A 17,915-nucleotide genomic window follows, 5' to 3' on the forward strand; every position below is an offset into this window, starting at 1 on the left:
TTTCAGTGTCACCAGGGCAGGTTTCGCAGATGCAGTGGCTCAGCTGACATCCACAGGGAATGAGAGAGAGGTCAGATGCCCTCTGGTGGCACCCTAACCAAATGAATTGTTCCTTTGGCTCCGTTCCAGTTCTCTACGGCTATGTAACAGAGCACCCCAAATTTCACAACCTAAAACAACCACCATTTTATCATGCTCAGGATTCTGTGGGTCGAGAATTTGACAGGGCATGGGGGGATGAGATGGCTGAGCTCTGCTTGCAGTAGGCAGCCTCCAAGACCGTTTCCAATGACCCAAGCTTCCTGGTCAGTGTTCATGCCCTCATATAGTCTCCTTCACTTTGTATCATGGTTTGTATGGGTGGTCAACAGAATATGGCAGAAGGGATAGTATGTCACTTTTGAGTCTAGGTTATAAAAGACATTGCGATTTCTGCCTCTGTGTCTTTTGTGTTACTCACTCTGGGGGAAGCCAGCTGCCATGTAATGAGGACACTCATATACGGAGAGGCCCATCTTGTTGGAACCGAGGCCTCCTGCCAACGACCATATGATTGAGCTTGGAAGTGAATCCTCTAGCCCCAGATAAAATCTTAGATGACTGCAGTCCTGGCTGACAGCGTGATTGAAATTTCATGAGAGACCCTAAGTGAGAACCACCCAGATATACTGCTCTCAGATTCCTGACTGTCAGAAATGGTGTGAGATGATATGTTTGTTGTTTTAAGTTGTTATATCTGGCAGTAATTTGTTATGCAGCCATAGATAACTAATACATTACTCCATGACATCTGGGCCCTTAGCTGGAAAAGACTAGAATGGCTGGGGCTGGAATCACCTGGAGGCTGCTTCATTCACGTGGCTGGTGTCTGAGCTGGGATGACTTGAAAGCCCAGTTTGCACTGTCACCTGGAGCGCCTACACGTGGCCTGTCCACGTGGCTCGGCTTCTCATAGCATAGCATCCGGGCTCCAAGAGGGGGTGTCTCAAGAGAGACACTCTATAGAGTGAGCTTTCCAAGAGACCAAGGAAGAAGTTGCAGGGTTACTTTTTGCCTCACCTCTGAAGTCATGTGCGGCAACTTCTGGTGTATTTTATTGTTACAAGTGAGTCACCAAGAGGCCAGCCAGATTCAAGGGCAGGAGATTTGACTGGTTCTCTTGATGGAGGATTGATAGGGTCACACTGCAGAGAGCAAGTGCGATGGTGGCCATCTTTGCAAAATACAGCTGGGCTGACCTGCCCTGCCTCAGGGAGAGGAACCAATCTATTGCCCCCTGCTCTGATCCTCATGGAGGGAAGGACAGGAGGCTTTTTCATACATCCAGAGCAGTCCAGCCTTGTGAGCAGTGCTGGTTCCGCTGCAATGGCTCCTCCTATCAAGCCCCAAGGGGAGCCAGCAATCCTTTGAGCTTGGAGGGTGGAGCACTTCACGCCTTTTCTTCTCAGCTATGGATTCTGGTGCTAATCATACCTTTTCTGGGCAAAAAGGGAAGGTCCACCTGACACCTTTCTGTTAGTCACTGTGCTTAGCACTTTACCTCAGTCGGTCCTGCACTCGCCCTAGTAGCTAGGAATTATGACCCCATTTTACAGAGGAAGAAGTCATCTGACTGACCAAGGTCACATAGCCAGAAGGGGTTGGAGCAGGGACTCACTATCCTGACCCTGAAGTCCATGCTCTAGAGGCCCTGGGATCCCAGAAACTCTCCCGGGTATTGGAACATTAGCCATGGTCTCCTCAGGTCCCTGTCAAGAGTGAAGCCTGTGTGAGAGGAAGGGACTGGAAGGAGCTACTCACACAAGGCCGCCTGGGGGTCAGAACCCTGCCTGAGGGTTGAGGCTAGTTGTCAGGTGAACTCTTTGGGTGAAAGGGGCAGAGAAACAAGAGAGGGAGAATCGGTTTTCACTTTCTTTTCAGGACTGTCCCTAGTTAGTGAGTTATTCAGTGGCCAGAGGGTGACAGCCCTGGACTCACTGCCCTTTGATGTTTCTTGGACTCCCTCTCTGTCCTGGAACCTATGGTTGGAGAGTCCCCTGAGCTCCTTGGGCCTGCACGCTGGGTCTTGGAGTGATTTTCAGCCCCCTGTGAACAGGTCTCCTGTCAGTTTTTGGCCTGCCTTGCCTTTCATCTTTCTGCTGACTCCTACTTCCCATTATGCTGCACTTCCAAGTCCCAAGATGTGACAGTTCCCAGCACCTACTAGTGCCAGGCACTGAGCTCATGTAGGGGACCCAGGAATGAATGAGATATACCCTATGTCCTCAAGCAGGTCACAGTCTGGTAGAAGGAGAAACATGAGGAGTTAACTGCCAGATGTCAGGTAAAGGAACATTGAATAAAGATAAGAATTACACAGAGGTGAGTGTGCCTAACTCAACAATAAAACAGAATGAACCATGCATGCAACATGCAACAACATGGGTGAGTCTCAAAATCATCACGCAGAGCAAAGAAGCCAGACACTATGTGATTACATTTTTATGAAATTCTAGACCAGGCAAAACTGTGGATTATGTATATAGATAGAAGTTACTTAGGATGAGGGGGTATGGACTGGGAAGGGAAATGAGGTGATGGATGTTCTGAGGATGAGGAATATTCTGAGGTGATGGCAATGTTCTGAACCTTGATAAGAGCATGGGTTATGTGAGAATATTTGATAGTTACAACTGACCATACAATATACCTTAGGGCTGTGAATTTCATCATATGTAAATTATACCTGTGATGGGCAGCATTCAAAATAGTCCCCGGTGACTGCTGCCTTGTGTGCATGCCCATGAGCAATTGCCACTCCCACATTGTATCAGGTTGATCAGGTTGATCTACGTGGCTGATAGAATATGTCAAATTGATGGTATGTCACTGCAGATACTATTGTATCTCTGTCTCTGTCTCTCTGTCTCTGTCTCTCTCTCTTTCTCTCTCTCTCTCTCTCTCTCTCAGATCCCTTGTTCTGAAAGAGGCCATGTGTTGAGCATCCCTATGGAGAAATGTACGTGGCAAGGAACTTAAGCCTCCTGCCAAGAGCTATGAGAGTGAGCTTACGGTAAGTGGATCCTTCAGTCCCAGCGAATGCCTTCAGATGTCGGCAGCCTTGGCTGACTGCTCGACCACAAATTCATGAGAGACTCTGAGCCAGGACACCCAGCTAAGCTGTTTCCTGATTTCTGACCCTCAGAAATTGTGTGAGATAATAAATATTTGTTGTTTTAAACCATTAAGTTTTGGGAGTTGTTTTGCAACTATAAACGATGTATACAATATTTTGATAAACTAAACATGTCTGAAAAACATCTTCTAAGTGCTCCTGGTCCAGATGGCTTTCCCAGGGACCTTCAAGTGCTTTCTGTGACTCAGACTTCTGGGTTCAGTCTCCGAAATGGGAAGATGAGGGGCCTGGAACTCCGTCTAACAGGAACTGGTATCTCCAAAATCTCCACAGCCCAGCAGCTGGACACACAGTGCCCAGGCCCATACTTATGTGCAAAGAGGACTCCGGAAATGCTCTCCTTCTGCCCTGCCCACCCCGTGCTCATGAGTACCTGCAGAAACCACTCAGGTCTCAGAAGCTAATGAGAGCTACTATTTTGGGAACACTTTCTATGTGTCAGGTGATATGCGAAGTGCTCTGTATCTTTTAATTAACTATTTCCAACAACCTTCTGAAGAAGATATTACTAAACCTATTTTACAGTGCAGTAAACGGAGACTCAGAATGTTGAGACAAATTGCTAGGATCATAGAGCTGCCAGAGTGTGGCAGCTTTAGATTTAAATCTGGATTTAAATCCAGATTTGTCTATTTCCCAAACTGAGAGGCAGGCAAGCTGTAACCCCAGACCTGAAAATACTTTTCTCATCTATTCCCTATGAGAACAAACCACACTTTCTGCCATCAGAGAAAAGGCCACAATCTCAATCCAGATTCCCTAGGATAATGATAGAGACTGGAGGATGATATTTGAGTCACTAAGAGTCTCAGAGATCATGGGGGTCATAGAAGAGGAAACCTAGATTCAGAGAAGGAAGTGATTTTTCCAAGGACTACCTGACCACAGTCTCTGCATCTCCGATTGGCCAGTTTACTGGAGGCACATAGATGTTGTATGGTTCCATCAGCAGTGGGGGGAAGGGAGCATAGAGCCTGGAGGTACAGACATGGCTGCCTGGCTCCACTCTTCCTTGGGGTGAATGAACAGTCTTCAAGAGGAGAACATGACTACTACAGCAATTTAGAAAGAGGCCCAGCTTGGGTCAGGCTTGCATGACTCAGTGCTCAGCACTTTGGCCTCTACCCTTGTGAAATCCCTTGGGGGAATAGAATGGAATTCCACCACCTACCCCATCGCACTGTGCTGACCCTCTTCCTGAGCCTCCGACCCCTGCTGGGTGATCCTCAGCTCAGGTCCCCAAACCCCCCTGTGGGGCTGCTTCTCCCATTCTGCTCCTAGCAGTATCCCTCTGACCCATTGCTGGATTTTCTCCTCTGGCCCCCTGCAGCCCTGGCTCAGGGTAATAATACTAATAGCCACTACTTACAATATATTTACTAATGTACGTGCCAAGTGCTAGGCAAGAGCTTTTACATGCTTATGAACTCCTTGCATCAATTCTAGGAAGTAGGCACTCTTATTACACCCATTTTACAGATACATAATATGAGACTCACACGAGATAAGTAACTTTGCCAAAGTCACACAGCCAGTGAGGATTGCCTCAGGTATTTATATACCCCTGAAGTTTGATCTCTTATTATCTAGAGACATCATAGCCATTCAGCCTAGGTTGTTTTTTTGTCCCACCCTACCTCCCTGCCAGAGAGGGATGGGGGTGAGAGCCAGATGCCTTCTTTCAAGGGTACACAGCTTTGACCTCTCTGCCAGCTGTACTGCAAGTTTCTTTAGGCCAGGGGGTCTCTAAATCTGGTTCCTGGGCCAGGAGCATTGGTATTACCTGGGAACTTGTCATAAATACATATTTTCAGCTTACTGAATCAGAAACTCTGGAGTAGGGCCCAGAAATCTGTGTTTTAACTAGCTTTCCAGGTGATTCTGATGCCCACTCATCTGAGAACCACTGGAGAATACAGAAGAGTCAACAGCCCTTTCCATGACATTCCCAGGTGATTCTGGATGCAGCATCTGGAGAAAGTGAGAATTTTCAACTGAGTATTTTTTTCTTATTTGGTGGTGGTGGTTGTATTCTCATCACATTTGTCAGAATGACTCAGGTCTGGCTTGAAAGAAAGTGAAGTCTTTAATTGTTGCATGCTATTATTTTTTCAGATTTGTGTTCAGCCTAGAAGAGAGTGAAAATAAACATCAAGAAATCCAAACTACCCAATTCAGCATCTTAACATTTTGTCTGTCTAGGGAAAGGCTGTGATTCTAATCCCACATTCAGTCAACACACTTGAGTTTTACCTCCTTGTTACCAGGTCCTGGGCTGGGTTCTGAGACACAGACCTGGCCTCTGTGCCAGGGAACAGAGATACCTCACTAATAACTAAAATTTGGAGTTCCAAGCTTTGAGGTTCAGGATCTGCTCTAACATGACCCTGGCCTTTCAAGTTCCTCACCGCTGCACAACCCCGAATTTGAGTTCAGGCTCTGCCACTTGCCAGCTGTGTAATACTGGGTAAATCACTTGGCTTCTCTGGTCCTCAGATTCCTCCATTGTGAAATGAAAGTAATAATTCCCACCTTGCAGGCTTGTTGTCAGGATGGAGGAAACGTGTGTAGTACAGAGGTGACACTCACTAGCTGTGTGACCTTGAGCAGGTTAGCCTCTCTAGCTTGTTTCCCTCCCCCATAATACTAATAGCACCAACCTCATAGGGTTGTGAGATTAAAGGTTATATAACTCTGACAACAAGGCTACATGATAGTAAGTTCTCTGGCAATATTTGTAGCTATAATTATTATTAAACACATAATACAATGCCTGGAGCATAGTAGATGCTCAGCAAACTGTGGCTACTGTTATTATTAGTCTCTACCTTTAACTTGAAGACAGCTCTGATCTTACAATGCCTAAGACTGCTTTTAGCTTCTGGTTTCTGATTACTTCATGGTCTCCATCTCTGAGGCATTCAGGGACTTTGCAGTGCTGACTTCAGGTTGATGCTCTTTATGCCTGTTCATCTTGTATTTGAATCTGAGTTCCAGGCTCTCTCAGGTCTCCTGCTATTTGCTCTTTGCCTGGTCTCAGCATTCTTTGTTCTGGTTTCATGCCCCAGAACAGGGCCCATCTCACAAGCATAAAATCAGTCAGACCAGAGTTAAGTCTCAGCTCTGTTGCTCACTAGCTGTCTCACCTTAGACAAAAGATTTAACTTCAATTTTCTCATCTGTAAAGTGGGGCTAATAAGGCCTGTCAGTGTTGTCTAAAGATTAAATGCAATCATGTGTTTGTAAACATTTAGCATGGTGTCTGTCACACAATAGGTAATAAATGTTTATTTACTTCTCTGTCCACCTTGCCCTATGGAATAAATGCTGTAATTATTCTGAACTGGCATACTGATCTGTAAAAGGGGGAAATCACCTTTTCTACTGTGTGAGATACTGTCAGTCTCTATACAATTCCCAGTCTCTTTTTCTTCTTTAGTATTTTGATTTTATTGGAGGTTGGAGATAGCAAAAATGTACCCAGCTAGAAACTACATCTTCCCGCCTCCTTCGAAGCTAGGTAGCACCATGTATCTGTTTTCACCAAGGATATGAAAGAAAGCGTTGGATGATGGTATGAGTTGAATTGTTTCCCCCCCAAAATATGATAAAGTCCTAATTCCCAGTACCATAGAATGTGACCTTATTTGGAAATAGGGTCTTTACAGAAGTAATCAAGTTAAAATGAGATAATTTGGGTGGTCCCTAATCCAATATGACTGGAATCCTTATTAAAGGAAATTTAGACACAGACACATACACAGTGAAGATGATATGAAGACACACAGGGAGAAGACAGCCATATGACTGGAGTGATGCATCTACAAGCCAAGGAATGCCAAGGATTATCAACAAACCTCAGAAGCCAGAAGGGGCAAGGAAGGACTCTCCCCTAGAACCATCAAAGAGCATGGCACTGCCAACACCTGGATTTTGGATTTCTGACCTCCAGAACTCTTTTAAGCCATCCAGTTTTTGGTACTCCAGCAGCCCTAAGAAATTAACACAGGTGGAATTGGGGGATGGCCGCTTAAAGGGAGGTTTCCTGCTGCCTGGAATGTGCAGAGTTGGTGTTTAAAATCTTTAATAATCAGTATGGAGATGGGCACTGATCAATCAGAAATGACACTGACCACGAACAATTTGTCTGGTCACACTGTATATACTGGTTAAATTAGCCTTGGAAATGTGGCTGGAGTTCCAGCAGCCATTTTGGACCATGAGGCTAGAAGCTAGGAGCTGAGGATGATAGAGTTGAGAGGAGATGCCTTGGTTCCTGATGATCTTGTGGAGCTGCCACACCAGACTTGGACTGCTTACCTCCAGTGTTATATACTACATACATGGTAGACTAAACCTATGTTTATGGTTCTGTTGTTTTTGGCCTATTTTCCTCAGCCAAACCTAAATTTAACTGACACCGAATCCTATGAAGTATTAGGAATCCTGAATAAAATGATCGACGGGGAAGTATTTTGCAAACTCTCCAACTCTACGCACACACAAGACATTTTTATTATTGCAGTGTTTCTGACTATAATTATGATTGGTTTAGGAAGAATAGGTTGAAATCGATGGACATGATCCTGGCCAGAGATCAGAAGCTCTTCATCCTACTTCAGCAACATGTTCTCAAGGGCTCTACACAGTATCCATGGAAAACAATGGCATGAGAGACTGGCAGGAGAGGGGCTGCCTACTTTCGGGCTAAATGCCAGCAGGATGACTGGGTGACTTTCGTTGGGTGGGGGCCAGAATGCTCAGCCACTGGTTGGCAGTTAAGCATAAAGGTTAAGAGTCAGGGTAGATGGGTTTAAATCCAGGTTCCACCCTTACTTGCTTTGTGACCCTGGGCAAGTTTCTGAACTTTTCTGAATCTCGAGATTCTTATTTGTAAAATGGGAACAATTATAGCTCCTGTGACATAGGGTTGTCATGGAGATTCAGTGATATAACATACCCAGTAGGGAAGATTAATCCAGTTTATCTGTATCTAGTCCACTAACCCTTAACAGATCATAAATGGACAGACTAGATTCTGGTTTGTTCCTTCTTACCTTTATTGATTCATTCAGGAAGCATACTGCATGTATCTATTACGTGCCTACTATGTACCAGGTGATGAAAAGAGCTAGTGAGGTAGACTTAGACCATGGCATGACATTCAAATACAGCCAGCTCAAAGAACAGTTAATAAAAAAAGAGTAGAGGTAAAGTTTATTTGGGTGCTCCTTCCCTCTTCTGACTATCATCTTTTCCTGATGGGTCTTTTCAGGGTTTCATCCATGGCTGTCTTGGTCACCTTCATCTCAGTCAGTAGATGCTGCTTCTCAGGAGGACCTCAGTCACTAATTCATACTATGGTGCAAATGACTACAAATCTCTCAAAACATGGACCCCTAAAAGGCTGCCTCCTGAAAGGCTGTTCCTATGCATAGAAAACAAGAAGGTTCCAGGTAGAAATCATTTAGTCTGAATGCTCTCAGTTCATAGGGGGAAATCAAGCCAGGCAGAAGTGACCCTGGTCTAAGCAGGATGACCCAACCAAGGACACCCAGAAGTCACGTGGCCGAGTTGGGTGGGGACTCCATGGTCACTGCTTTACACCATCTGAGTAAGTTATGATTAGGTTGTGCAGGGTGCTCTAGGGAGATCCTGAGGCAGGACTAGAAGGGCCTCTGTCTTTCAAGAAGCCTACAGCTTGACAGAGGATATGAACACATATGTTAGACCAAAAGCCCTTTGGCCCCACTGATTTGAAATGCTGCCTTCGTTGTGTATCACATTCTCCAATATGCATGAGACTATTCTAGACTCTTCTTTTCTACCGCCATCTCTTCCTGTAAGTACTACGGTGTTTCAAAGATTATAGCTTTATAAAATACTTTGCTATCTGGTAGAGGAAGTTCTCTTCTTTTTAAAGAACGTCCTAGCTGTTCTCATACGATTACTGTTCCAGATGAAATTCTGAATTAGCTTTTGAGTAACACAGGTATTGAATCCTCATCAGCACTCTTGTTTAGGCCAGTCACTGGGCACTCTGAAGAGCCAGGCGCTCGGTTCCTGCCCTTTAGAGTTCATAAACTCGCTGGGAAGTGTAACCAAACAAGAGGTGTAAAGCGACAACTGGAATCTCATTCTGTGAGTAACCAGAGCCAAAGGAATGAGGAGTCCACACAGACAAAAGTGCTATGAGTTCCATTGTTCCTCCAGGCTAGGAATGTCATGGGAGGCTCAATAGAGGAAGTGACATTATACTGGACTTTGATAAATGAGCAGAGTTTGTCAGGTAAAGTGAAGAAATACTTTGAGTTGGGGAAGTCAGAGAATGCTTACCTTCCCAGAAGGAGACATATTTCATTTGAGAGGTGACAGGAGTTTGCTTCATTCAGAGGGTGGAATGAAGGGAGGGGATTGCCCTGAGCTGGGAAATCCATAAGAAGGCTCTCTGAAAACATTTTAGCTGGGTTTTGAGTTGGATGATCAAAGATGCTGGAAGAGGCAATTAGAAAAGTAATACAAAGAGATGACCTTTGACCTGGACTTCGAGGGAGGAGTGAGCAGTTCACCACAGGAGCGGAGGTCGTCACAGAAAAGGCTTCCCGGAGCAAATAGAAAACCTCCTGGCTTACCGCCCATTCTCTTAAGATCTCAGATCCAGGATCTAAGCGTCCTACCGCATAGACGCCCGGGATTCTGAGGTGGCAGCCTGGCAGTTCCGGCGTGGAGTAGCGGTGGACCAGGACTCAGCCTGGAGGACTGAGGCTCAGGTTTGCTGAGACGCCCAGCAGAGCTGAATGCTTTATGTCAGAATCGACCAATGGGATGGCGGCACCCGGTTGCCAGGGCTACGGGGTCGACGAGGGAGGCGGGGCCTAAGTACCGGGGGCGGAGTCGGGGCGGGGCTTATATAAGCGAGCGGCGGCAGGAAGGCGGGGCGTGGGGGTCGGTGGCTGCTGGGCGGGCGGGGCGCAGGCCGCGGGGCCCGAGCCGGGGGAGCGAGCGAGCGGAGGCGCCGAGGATCCGATTCACTCGCTGGGGAAATCTATGGGCCGAAGCCGTGTAAATGCGTTTTAAGGCGAGTGCTGGGAGTGGCTCCGGGAGCCTCAGGGTACGGGCGCCTTCGGCTCCCGTGCTGACCTGCTCCTGGCCCCCTCCTGCCTCCTTTCAGCAGGGGCCTCGGCTCCGCAACTGCCACTCCTCCTCGGGGTGTTGCACAAGTTTCGAGGTCACCGGCGACCCCCCCTAGCAGCGCGCCTGGCACTGGCCCCCGCGAAGGAAGACGGGGCTTGGTAAGGGTGTTGGGGGTGGGGGCGGCGGAGGCAGCACTTCGGCCCTACACTGGGGAAGGCTCACCCGGACTTAACCTCAGCCTTCGGTTCTCGCCCGGGAGCCCGCGTGGCGCCCCGATGCACGCTTAGAATTCTAACTCACTAGCACCAGCCAGGCCCCCACTTACAAACGGTGAAACTGAGGCTCCGGGAGGGGACGGGGTGTACCCAAGGTCACGTAGCAGAGAGCGGACTTGAACTTAAGCCCAGCTCTGGGGCCGAGACGCCAGAAGGAGCCATCCGCAGCCTTTTAGGTGGGCGTGGTCAGGACTGGGTGCACCCTGGAAACTTGGCCACTCGAGCTTCTCGGCTTCCCTGCTATCTTGCAACCTTTCTTTCTCTTTTTCCTAAAACCCAAATTTCAGAACTGGAAACTCTAGAACAATTCATCCATTTTACGAGTAGGGAAACAGACTCGGGGAGGCAGTGACAGACAGCTGGGCATATTAATGCCTTATCCCAATCCAGGATTCCTGGTGGTCCCTACCCTTCCCAGTGAACCTAAGCGCCCCAGGCTTGTGCTGGGGGCAGGGTGTGACAGAATTGGGCGTCCTGGTCAGGGGAATTGAGGGGATCAGCGACCAGCCCCCCTCTCCTACACGCGTTCGGCACCCAGGCCAGCGGCCCTCTCTCTCTCCCCTTGGCAGTGTGTTGCATACTTTCTAAGGCGGCGGCGGCGGCGGCGGCGGCGGCAGCGGCGGCGGCGGCGGAGGCGGAGGCTCCATCCAGCCCATCGGCTCCTCCTCCTAGGCATGGCTGGCTACCTGAGTGAAACGGACTTTGTGATGGTAGAAGAGGGCTTCAGCACCCGAGACCTGCTGGAGGAACTCACTCTGGGGGCCTCAGAGGCCACCACGGTGAGGGGCTGTGAGTGGGGGTGGGTCCCCGATTCTCCGTGCAGGCCCGCTGTCTCCTCTGAAAGGGCCTCTTGGACCCTCATCTTATTCTTTCACTGATTTGGTGCTCAGTCCTTGCTATTTGCAAGACATCCCGAGTTTCCAGTCCTTGCCCCCAAATCTGTCTCTCCTCTTCCCTACCTTGATAATAGTACCACTATCATCTACCTAGCCCTCTAGGTCAGAAACTGAGAGTCCTTGCTTCCCCCATCCCCACCCCCACCCCACATCTAGGCATCACCAAGCTCTGTGGGTTCAGCCTCCTTAATTACTCTCCAGTGTGTTCCTCCAGAACCTCGCTTTGTAGTTCAGGCTTCATCTCTAAAAGCCCCCAGCCTCCCCCTCACCCACCCTCCTCTTTATCAGAGCTCTGCTCAAAATCATAATTCTTTGTCTGTTCCTCACTGCCTTCATAGCCCCATTCCCGGCTTCTCCCATGGTATATATTATACTCCTTCAGAGCTGAACTGCTCTGCTTGTATGTCCTAATGATGCCATGTGCTCTATTATCACTCCTTTGCCTAGAATACCCTTCTCCCAGGCTCTCTCCCTCTTACCTGTTTCTACTCATTCCTTATTACTCACCTTTTCCTGATTGCCCAGGCAGATTTTGTATTTTCTTTCTCCATAGGCCCCCATTTCACTGTGTAGAAACTCCTGTTGAGCATTAATTGAATGGGCTTGATTGTGTAAGGGGTTTGTTCTCTTCTAGACCCAAGTCCCTTTAGGATTAGATCCCTGGTCATCTCTGGTCATCACTGTTCCTTAGCATAATGTCAAATACCAAGTGGGCATTTGTAAAAAAAGAGGTGTTGCATAAAGGGAAACTGAGTCCCAAGGAAAACTTCAGTAATGTGGTCTCACCCATAGCCTCATGCATGTTTGGCCCTCAGCATACCTGTCATGGCCACTTGTCCATAGGCATGGATTGCAGTGGCAGTGGAACTACCTCAAGGCTTCATTGAGAACCAGTATGTGAAAAACAGTGGGCTGTAGGCCATAGCTTTGGCCTTTAAGGAGCTTATCTTTTCCTGGAGAAGACAGATGCAAACCTGGTTCTGATACTTTGGAAGCAAGTGCAAAACACCGTAGGAGCATTAAAGGCAGAGTTGCCTTCTTGGTTTGGGGCAAGTGATGTTCCACCCGAAACTTGAAGGCAGATTAAGAATTTGCCAGACACAAGTAGGGGGAAGGGTATTCTATGCAGAGGGCATGGTGGGAACAGAGGCATGGAGGCGGGAATATAAATGATCCAGTCTGCAGCTGGAGTTTGAACCACAGTGAGGGGAGGGACTGGGGCTGGATCACAGGGCCTGAATGCCAGGTTGGGGAATTTGCCTTCTGCTCTGTGTGCTTGGGGAGCCCTAGGGAATTTGGAGCAGGGTAGCTTCATGGCCAGAGCCATTTGGGGCAGGTATCTGGGAAGACTAGGGATGGCACGCATAAGGAGGGAGTTGGGTGGGGTCTCACATTCACCCTTCTTGTTGTGCAGGGTGAGGTCGCTGCCTTCTTCGTGGCCGACCTCGGTACTGTAGTGAGGAAGCACTTCTGCTTTCTGAAGTGCCTGCCTCGAGTCCGGCCCTTTTACGCTGTCAAGTGCAACAGTAGCCTGGGCGTGCTGAAGGTCCTGGCCGAGCTGGGGCTGGGCTTCAGCTGTGCTAACAAGGTGAGCCCCTGCCCCAACCAGCACACTGACCCTCGCTGCCTACTGAACATGCACATGGCCAGGCTGCTATGGGTGGGCCCTGGGAAGGCAGGAGTGACCTGCAGTTGGCCCATGCCTTCTGGGGAGGGCCACTCGCTTGGAAGGAATTTTAAGGGGTGAGGGAAGGAGTAACAAGCCTGGAATTTCCTAGCCTTGAAGTTTCAAATTGGAACCTTGTGTGTCCCTCGGTGGATGGTTTTTTTTTTTTTCAAATGGCAGTTTTCAAACTTCTTGGCATAGAGCTATTCATGGTATTCTAATTAAAACAAAACAAAACAAAAATATCCTCTTATCTTTGGTTTTATTTTCTTTTATTTTTTATAATCTTAATCATGTGTGCCTGTACATTTTCTTAACTAATCCTTTTAGACTTTTGTTATTGTTATCAATTCTAATTTGATTAATGTTGTCTTACTTCCCTCTGTTCTCTTTAGATTTATTTTACTTATTTACTATTTTTTAAAATTATCCATTGAGCTCCTACAAGGTGCTAATCACTGTGCTAGGTGTGGCTGGCAATACAGTTCGAGTAAGACAGACTCTCCTGTTCTTTAGTTGAATGCTTAGCTTATTTATTTTCATCCTGTTTTTACTTGATATAAGCCTTTAAGCTATCAAGTTTCCTCAGAGTACAGCTTTGGATTTATTTATGCACTCAGCAAACATTATGGAGCACCTACTGTGGGGCCAAGCACGATTCTTGGTTGGGATTTAGCAAGTGAACAAAACAAAACAAAAAAGGCTCCTCCTTCACTGGGGCTTGCTTTCTAAAAACAAGTTAAGCAGTGAAAATCTATAGTATTTTAGATGGTAAATGCTGTGGAGAACATTAGGAAAGGGAAGTAAGGAATGTTGGGGGGAGAAGTTTGCATTTTTAGAAAGTTTAGCCAGGGAAAGCTTTGCTGAAATTTGAATATAGACCTGAAGGAAGCAAAGGATCAAACCAGGTGGATAACCAAGGGAAGAGCATTCTAGGCAGAGGGAACAGCAAGTGCAAAAGCCCTGAGGTGGGAGCAAGCCTGGTGGGCTTTGGTTTGTGATATTGTTATTACTGTTATTTTTGTAATGGTTCATAATGATTGAGGGGAAACCCCTTTGAACCCCCCTTTAAAATCCCTTTTAAGTCAGTAATATGGCTGTGTGTTGTGAGGAGAGTTCAAGAAAGGATTCCTGGGGGAGAAAGGAGGAGAGCTAGCCTGGGCTGGATGACAGGGCTGGTGGGATTCTAGTGGGAGATAGGTACGCACCAGGATGGGGCAGTCAGAACAAGGAGGCTAACTTTCATCAGAAACAAATGTTAATGTTCTTATTGATAGATGAGTCTCTCCCTTTTGTCAACTGCAAAGCCCCTCTACATTAGCTCTTGCTTTGCATACCTAGTTTCATGCGTGTGTCACATAAAGCCCTGTGAGGGGCATAGGGAGAGAGATTGCCATTTTGCAGTTGAGGAAACTGGAGGCCAACTAACTGCACACATCTCGCTTGTACCAGAGCCTGGCCTTGCCCCTGTACATGCTGGGCCTCTGCTCTGAGCAAGGAAAGGGACACTTTTCCAGCCCCCTGGGTCTAGGGGTGAAGAATAGGACCAAACCCCACAGACTAGAGTCCTCTGCTTCTGGAAACCCAGAGGTGGGCCCCTTGACCCTTTAGCCTCAGGGGATGCCCTTCAAAGGGCAGAGTTGTGGGATATTAGAGCTTTGAAAGTCTTCGAAGTCAGCGTGTGCTTCTGTTGTGCCAAGCACTTTGCCAAGCGTTTTCTGTACAGATCTCATTTTATTTTTGCAATAACACTGTGAGGTAATTACTATTACCATTATTCTGACAATAGTCCTGTGAGGAAGCATTTAACATATAAAGAAAGAAAGCACAGAGGTTGAGTGACTCACTGGAAAGTGGTTGCTTGAGTATGGCGATGGGGTCTGTGATTCTATCGCTGCCTTCTTTTCCAAGGTCTTGGGGATGGGATAGCTGAGCTGGGACTAAGGTGGTGACAGATGCTAACCGTGGGGGCTGGGAGAGGCCAATTACCCCTCCTGGTGGGTGGGATCACACAGACCTTTGCGCGCATTTACTGAGAGGTGTCTACGGGACGCCCAGCTTTCTTGGAAGTCCAAGGCTGCCCTCTTCTGGTCAGCCATAGTTGGTAGCCACGCTTAGCAAAATGCCTTTGCTGAGGGCTTGGCGTGAGCTGTGGCAGGATGTACAGATTTGCATCACACAGCCTCCGGGGTCAAGGGCACAGGCCACACTTTGCACAGGGCTCTGGTCCATTCAAACTTCCCAAGGCCCTTATGTCATCTTGCCTTCCCTCATCCCTTGCCCTTTCTTGCTGTCTCCCTTAGCATACTTCCATCTTAAAAAGCTTTCCTTAGACACAACATCATCTCTCAACCCATCCCTTATTCCTCATGGCCAAATGGAGTTGTCTGCACTCGTGTGTCTGCACTCACTTGTCACTTTCCCTTAGCACCCACTCCTTACGTCTTTGCTTCCTGACCTCCTCTTACCAACATCCCCAGCGACCTCCAGGATCCAGAGAGCACTTTATCTTAAACCTTCATTTTCAGTTACTTAAATAATACATGGATTTATTCACACACACCCCAAAGTAGGACATCAGCTTTATGTCTCCAGAGATAATCACCATTATGAGTTTGAGTTTGGTGGGTATAGAGTACTTAAAAATATGAATATGATCCATGGGAAATATACAAAATACCTTGTGATTTTGTGATAAAATATAAAAGATGGTCATGTGGTATATACTGTTTGGCAATAGCTTTCAAGCAGGTTTTAGAACTCTCCATGTTGATGCATTTAGACGTTGCTCGGGACATACCTTGGTCCTTTTATTATCTGGCCTCAAACATATTCAACACAGCAAATTATTTTTTGTGGTGGTAAGAACACTTAACATGAGATCTACCCTCTTAACAAACTTCTGAGTACACAGTACAGTATTGTTACCTGTCAGCATGATATGTACGTCAGGCCTCTAGAATTTATTCTTGTTTAACTGAAACTTGATACTCACTGAAGAGCAACTTCCTATTTAATGACGTAGTCTTTTGAAAAATACTCAACATTAACAGATGTTCCTACTTTTAAAGACTTTGGAAGTATATCAGATGAAAGTGAATGATGCTCTGTGCCTGCCCCTCCCTCACTGGGTGTCTCTGACAATTGTGACGCCTCCTTCCATATAGACACAAGTTGTAGGACAGGTTTTACTGTGACAGGAATGGCATTATGATCTCTGTATTGTTCTGCCTCTTTTGGAGACATTCTCTCTCCTCACAGCTCTACAGGTCCTGGGTGCCAGCTTTTCCTTATCTTCTACTGCTCTCTAAATGAGAGCTTTCCTCTGGATTCCATCTCAGGCTCCCTTATCTTGTAAACTCTCCCTCTGCTTAGGGAATTTCATCTCCTCCATGGCTTTAAATGGCATCAATATGCCACCACCTCCTATGTTGCTATCCAGCCCAGACCTATATCACCAGCTGCTGACTTGATAATAAAACAAGATGCCTGGAACGTAATGTGTTCAAATGCACTCATGACCTTCTCTTTGAGAAGCGTCCTTCAATGTGCTGGGCATGGAGTCCCCTCAGACATCCTCACTCTGCCTCCCCATGTGTAATTCACCACCAAGCTTGCCAACCCTGCCTCCAGAACACATGTCCCCTGCCCTTTTAGTGCAGCCTCTGTCATCTCTTCCAGGGCATTTGTGACCAGTCTGCCCACAATCTCTTGGGCCCTTCCTCAGGCTGTTGCCACATGGTAGCCAGAGTGATATGCTTTTAGACTTTGCATTTAAAATGCAAATCCAGCCATGTCATGTCCCTTCTTGAAACCCTTCAAGCTGTTTCCCATCATTTGCCGGGTAAAATATGAATCTACACCAGCCTTCTTCGTTTCTCCATTGGCTCTGGCCATCTTCCTCCAACCTTACCCACCACCATTACCACCATGCACTCCCTGCCCAGGCCACTCCACCTGCCTATACCTGGATCAGGCTGAACACCTGGCTTCAGAACCTCTCCAGAGGCACTTCCTTTACCCGATACATTCCTTCCGTTTTGGCTTGGCCGAGGCCTCCTGTGGGGCTCAGCTTAAATTTCTGACCCTTCAAAGGGCTATCCACCCCTACACCCAGTTCTCCCCATCCTGCATTCTCTCTAGTATCCTGTACTCTTTCTTTACGCTCTTATCCATTTGTAATTCTATTACTATTCAGTGTTCATTCGTTCCTGTCTTCTCCATCAGCCTGAAAATGCCACAGGGTCAGAGACCCTGTCTGTTTTACTCACCACTTGTTTTCGTTAGCACCTGTCATAGAGCCTGGTAATTCAAAAGATGCCCAAGAAATATTTGTCAATTCAGGATCGAGGTTGAATTCTTCTTTACAGTAAGTACTGTTAAGAGCTGTATGCTCAAGTTGGACAGTCCCGGGTTAGAATTCCAGTTGTGCCACTTATAAACTGTGTTTCTTTAGACGCTTAACCTTTCTAAGCCTCTGTTTCCTATATCATAAGATTATTATGAACATTAAATAAGAATATATATAAAATGTTTAATGCCATGGTAGGCATATGGTAATCATAACAATGGTTATATTTTTCCTTTTTTAAAATTTATTTTAAAATATTAATTGACATATTATATTAGTGTCAGGTGTACAACATAGTGATTAGACATTTATATACCTTACAAAGTGATCACCATGATAAGTCTAGTACCCATCTGTCACCATGTACAGTTATTACAATATTGTCAACTATGTTCCCTATGCTGTACTTTACATCCAC

The 17,915-nt window shown here is 46.8% G+C and overlaps 1 protein-coding gene and 1 long non-coding RNA gene across 7 annotated transcripts in view; one reads left to right on the top strand and one right to left on the bottom strand.

Moving 5' to 3' along the window:
* Positions 1 to 8,211: 8,211 nt before the first annotated feature.
* Positions 8,212 to 9,959, bottom strand: LOC120582031 (uncharacterized). Its single transcript, XR_005647434.1, has 3 exons — positions 9,808 to 9,959; positions 9,512 to 9,667; positions 8,212 to 8,589 (listed from the first exon to the last, which is right to left on the bottom strand). It is a non-coding gene; the product is annotated as an uncharacterized LOC120582031 (long non-coding RNA).
* A 165-nt stretch (positions 9,960 to 10,124) lies between these two features.
* AZIN2 (antizyme inhibitor 2) overlaps positions 10,125 to 17,915 on the top strand; it is a 28,414-nt gene continuing 20,623 nt past the window's right edge. For 2 of the 6 annotated variants that reach the window (XM_039837008.1, XM_039837007.1), the window contains exons 1-2: positions 10,260 to 10,467; positions 11,154 to 11,363. Coding sequence is in view for 2 of the 6 variants with exons in the window: in XM_039837007.1 (XP_039692941.1) it covers positions 11,259 to 11,363 (105 nt within the window). In the remaining 4 variants the exon portion in view is untranslated. The other 4 variants (XM_039837009.1, XM_039837011.1, XM_039837010.1 and 1 more) reach the window with 3 other exon arrangements.

This window comes from Pteropus medius, unplaced genomic scaffold (assembly GCF_902729225.1).
Source record: "Pteropus medius unplaced genomic scaffold, Ma_sr-lr_union100, whole genome shotgun sequence".
In the NCBI taxonomy this organism is placed as follows: domain Eukaryota; kingdom Metazoa; phylum Chordata; class Mammalia; order Chiroptera; family Pteropodidae; genus Pteropus; species Pteropus medius.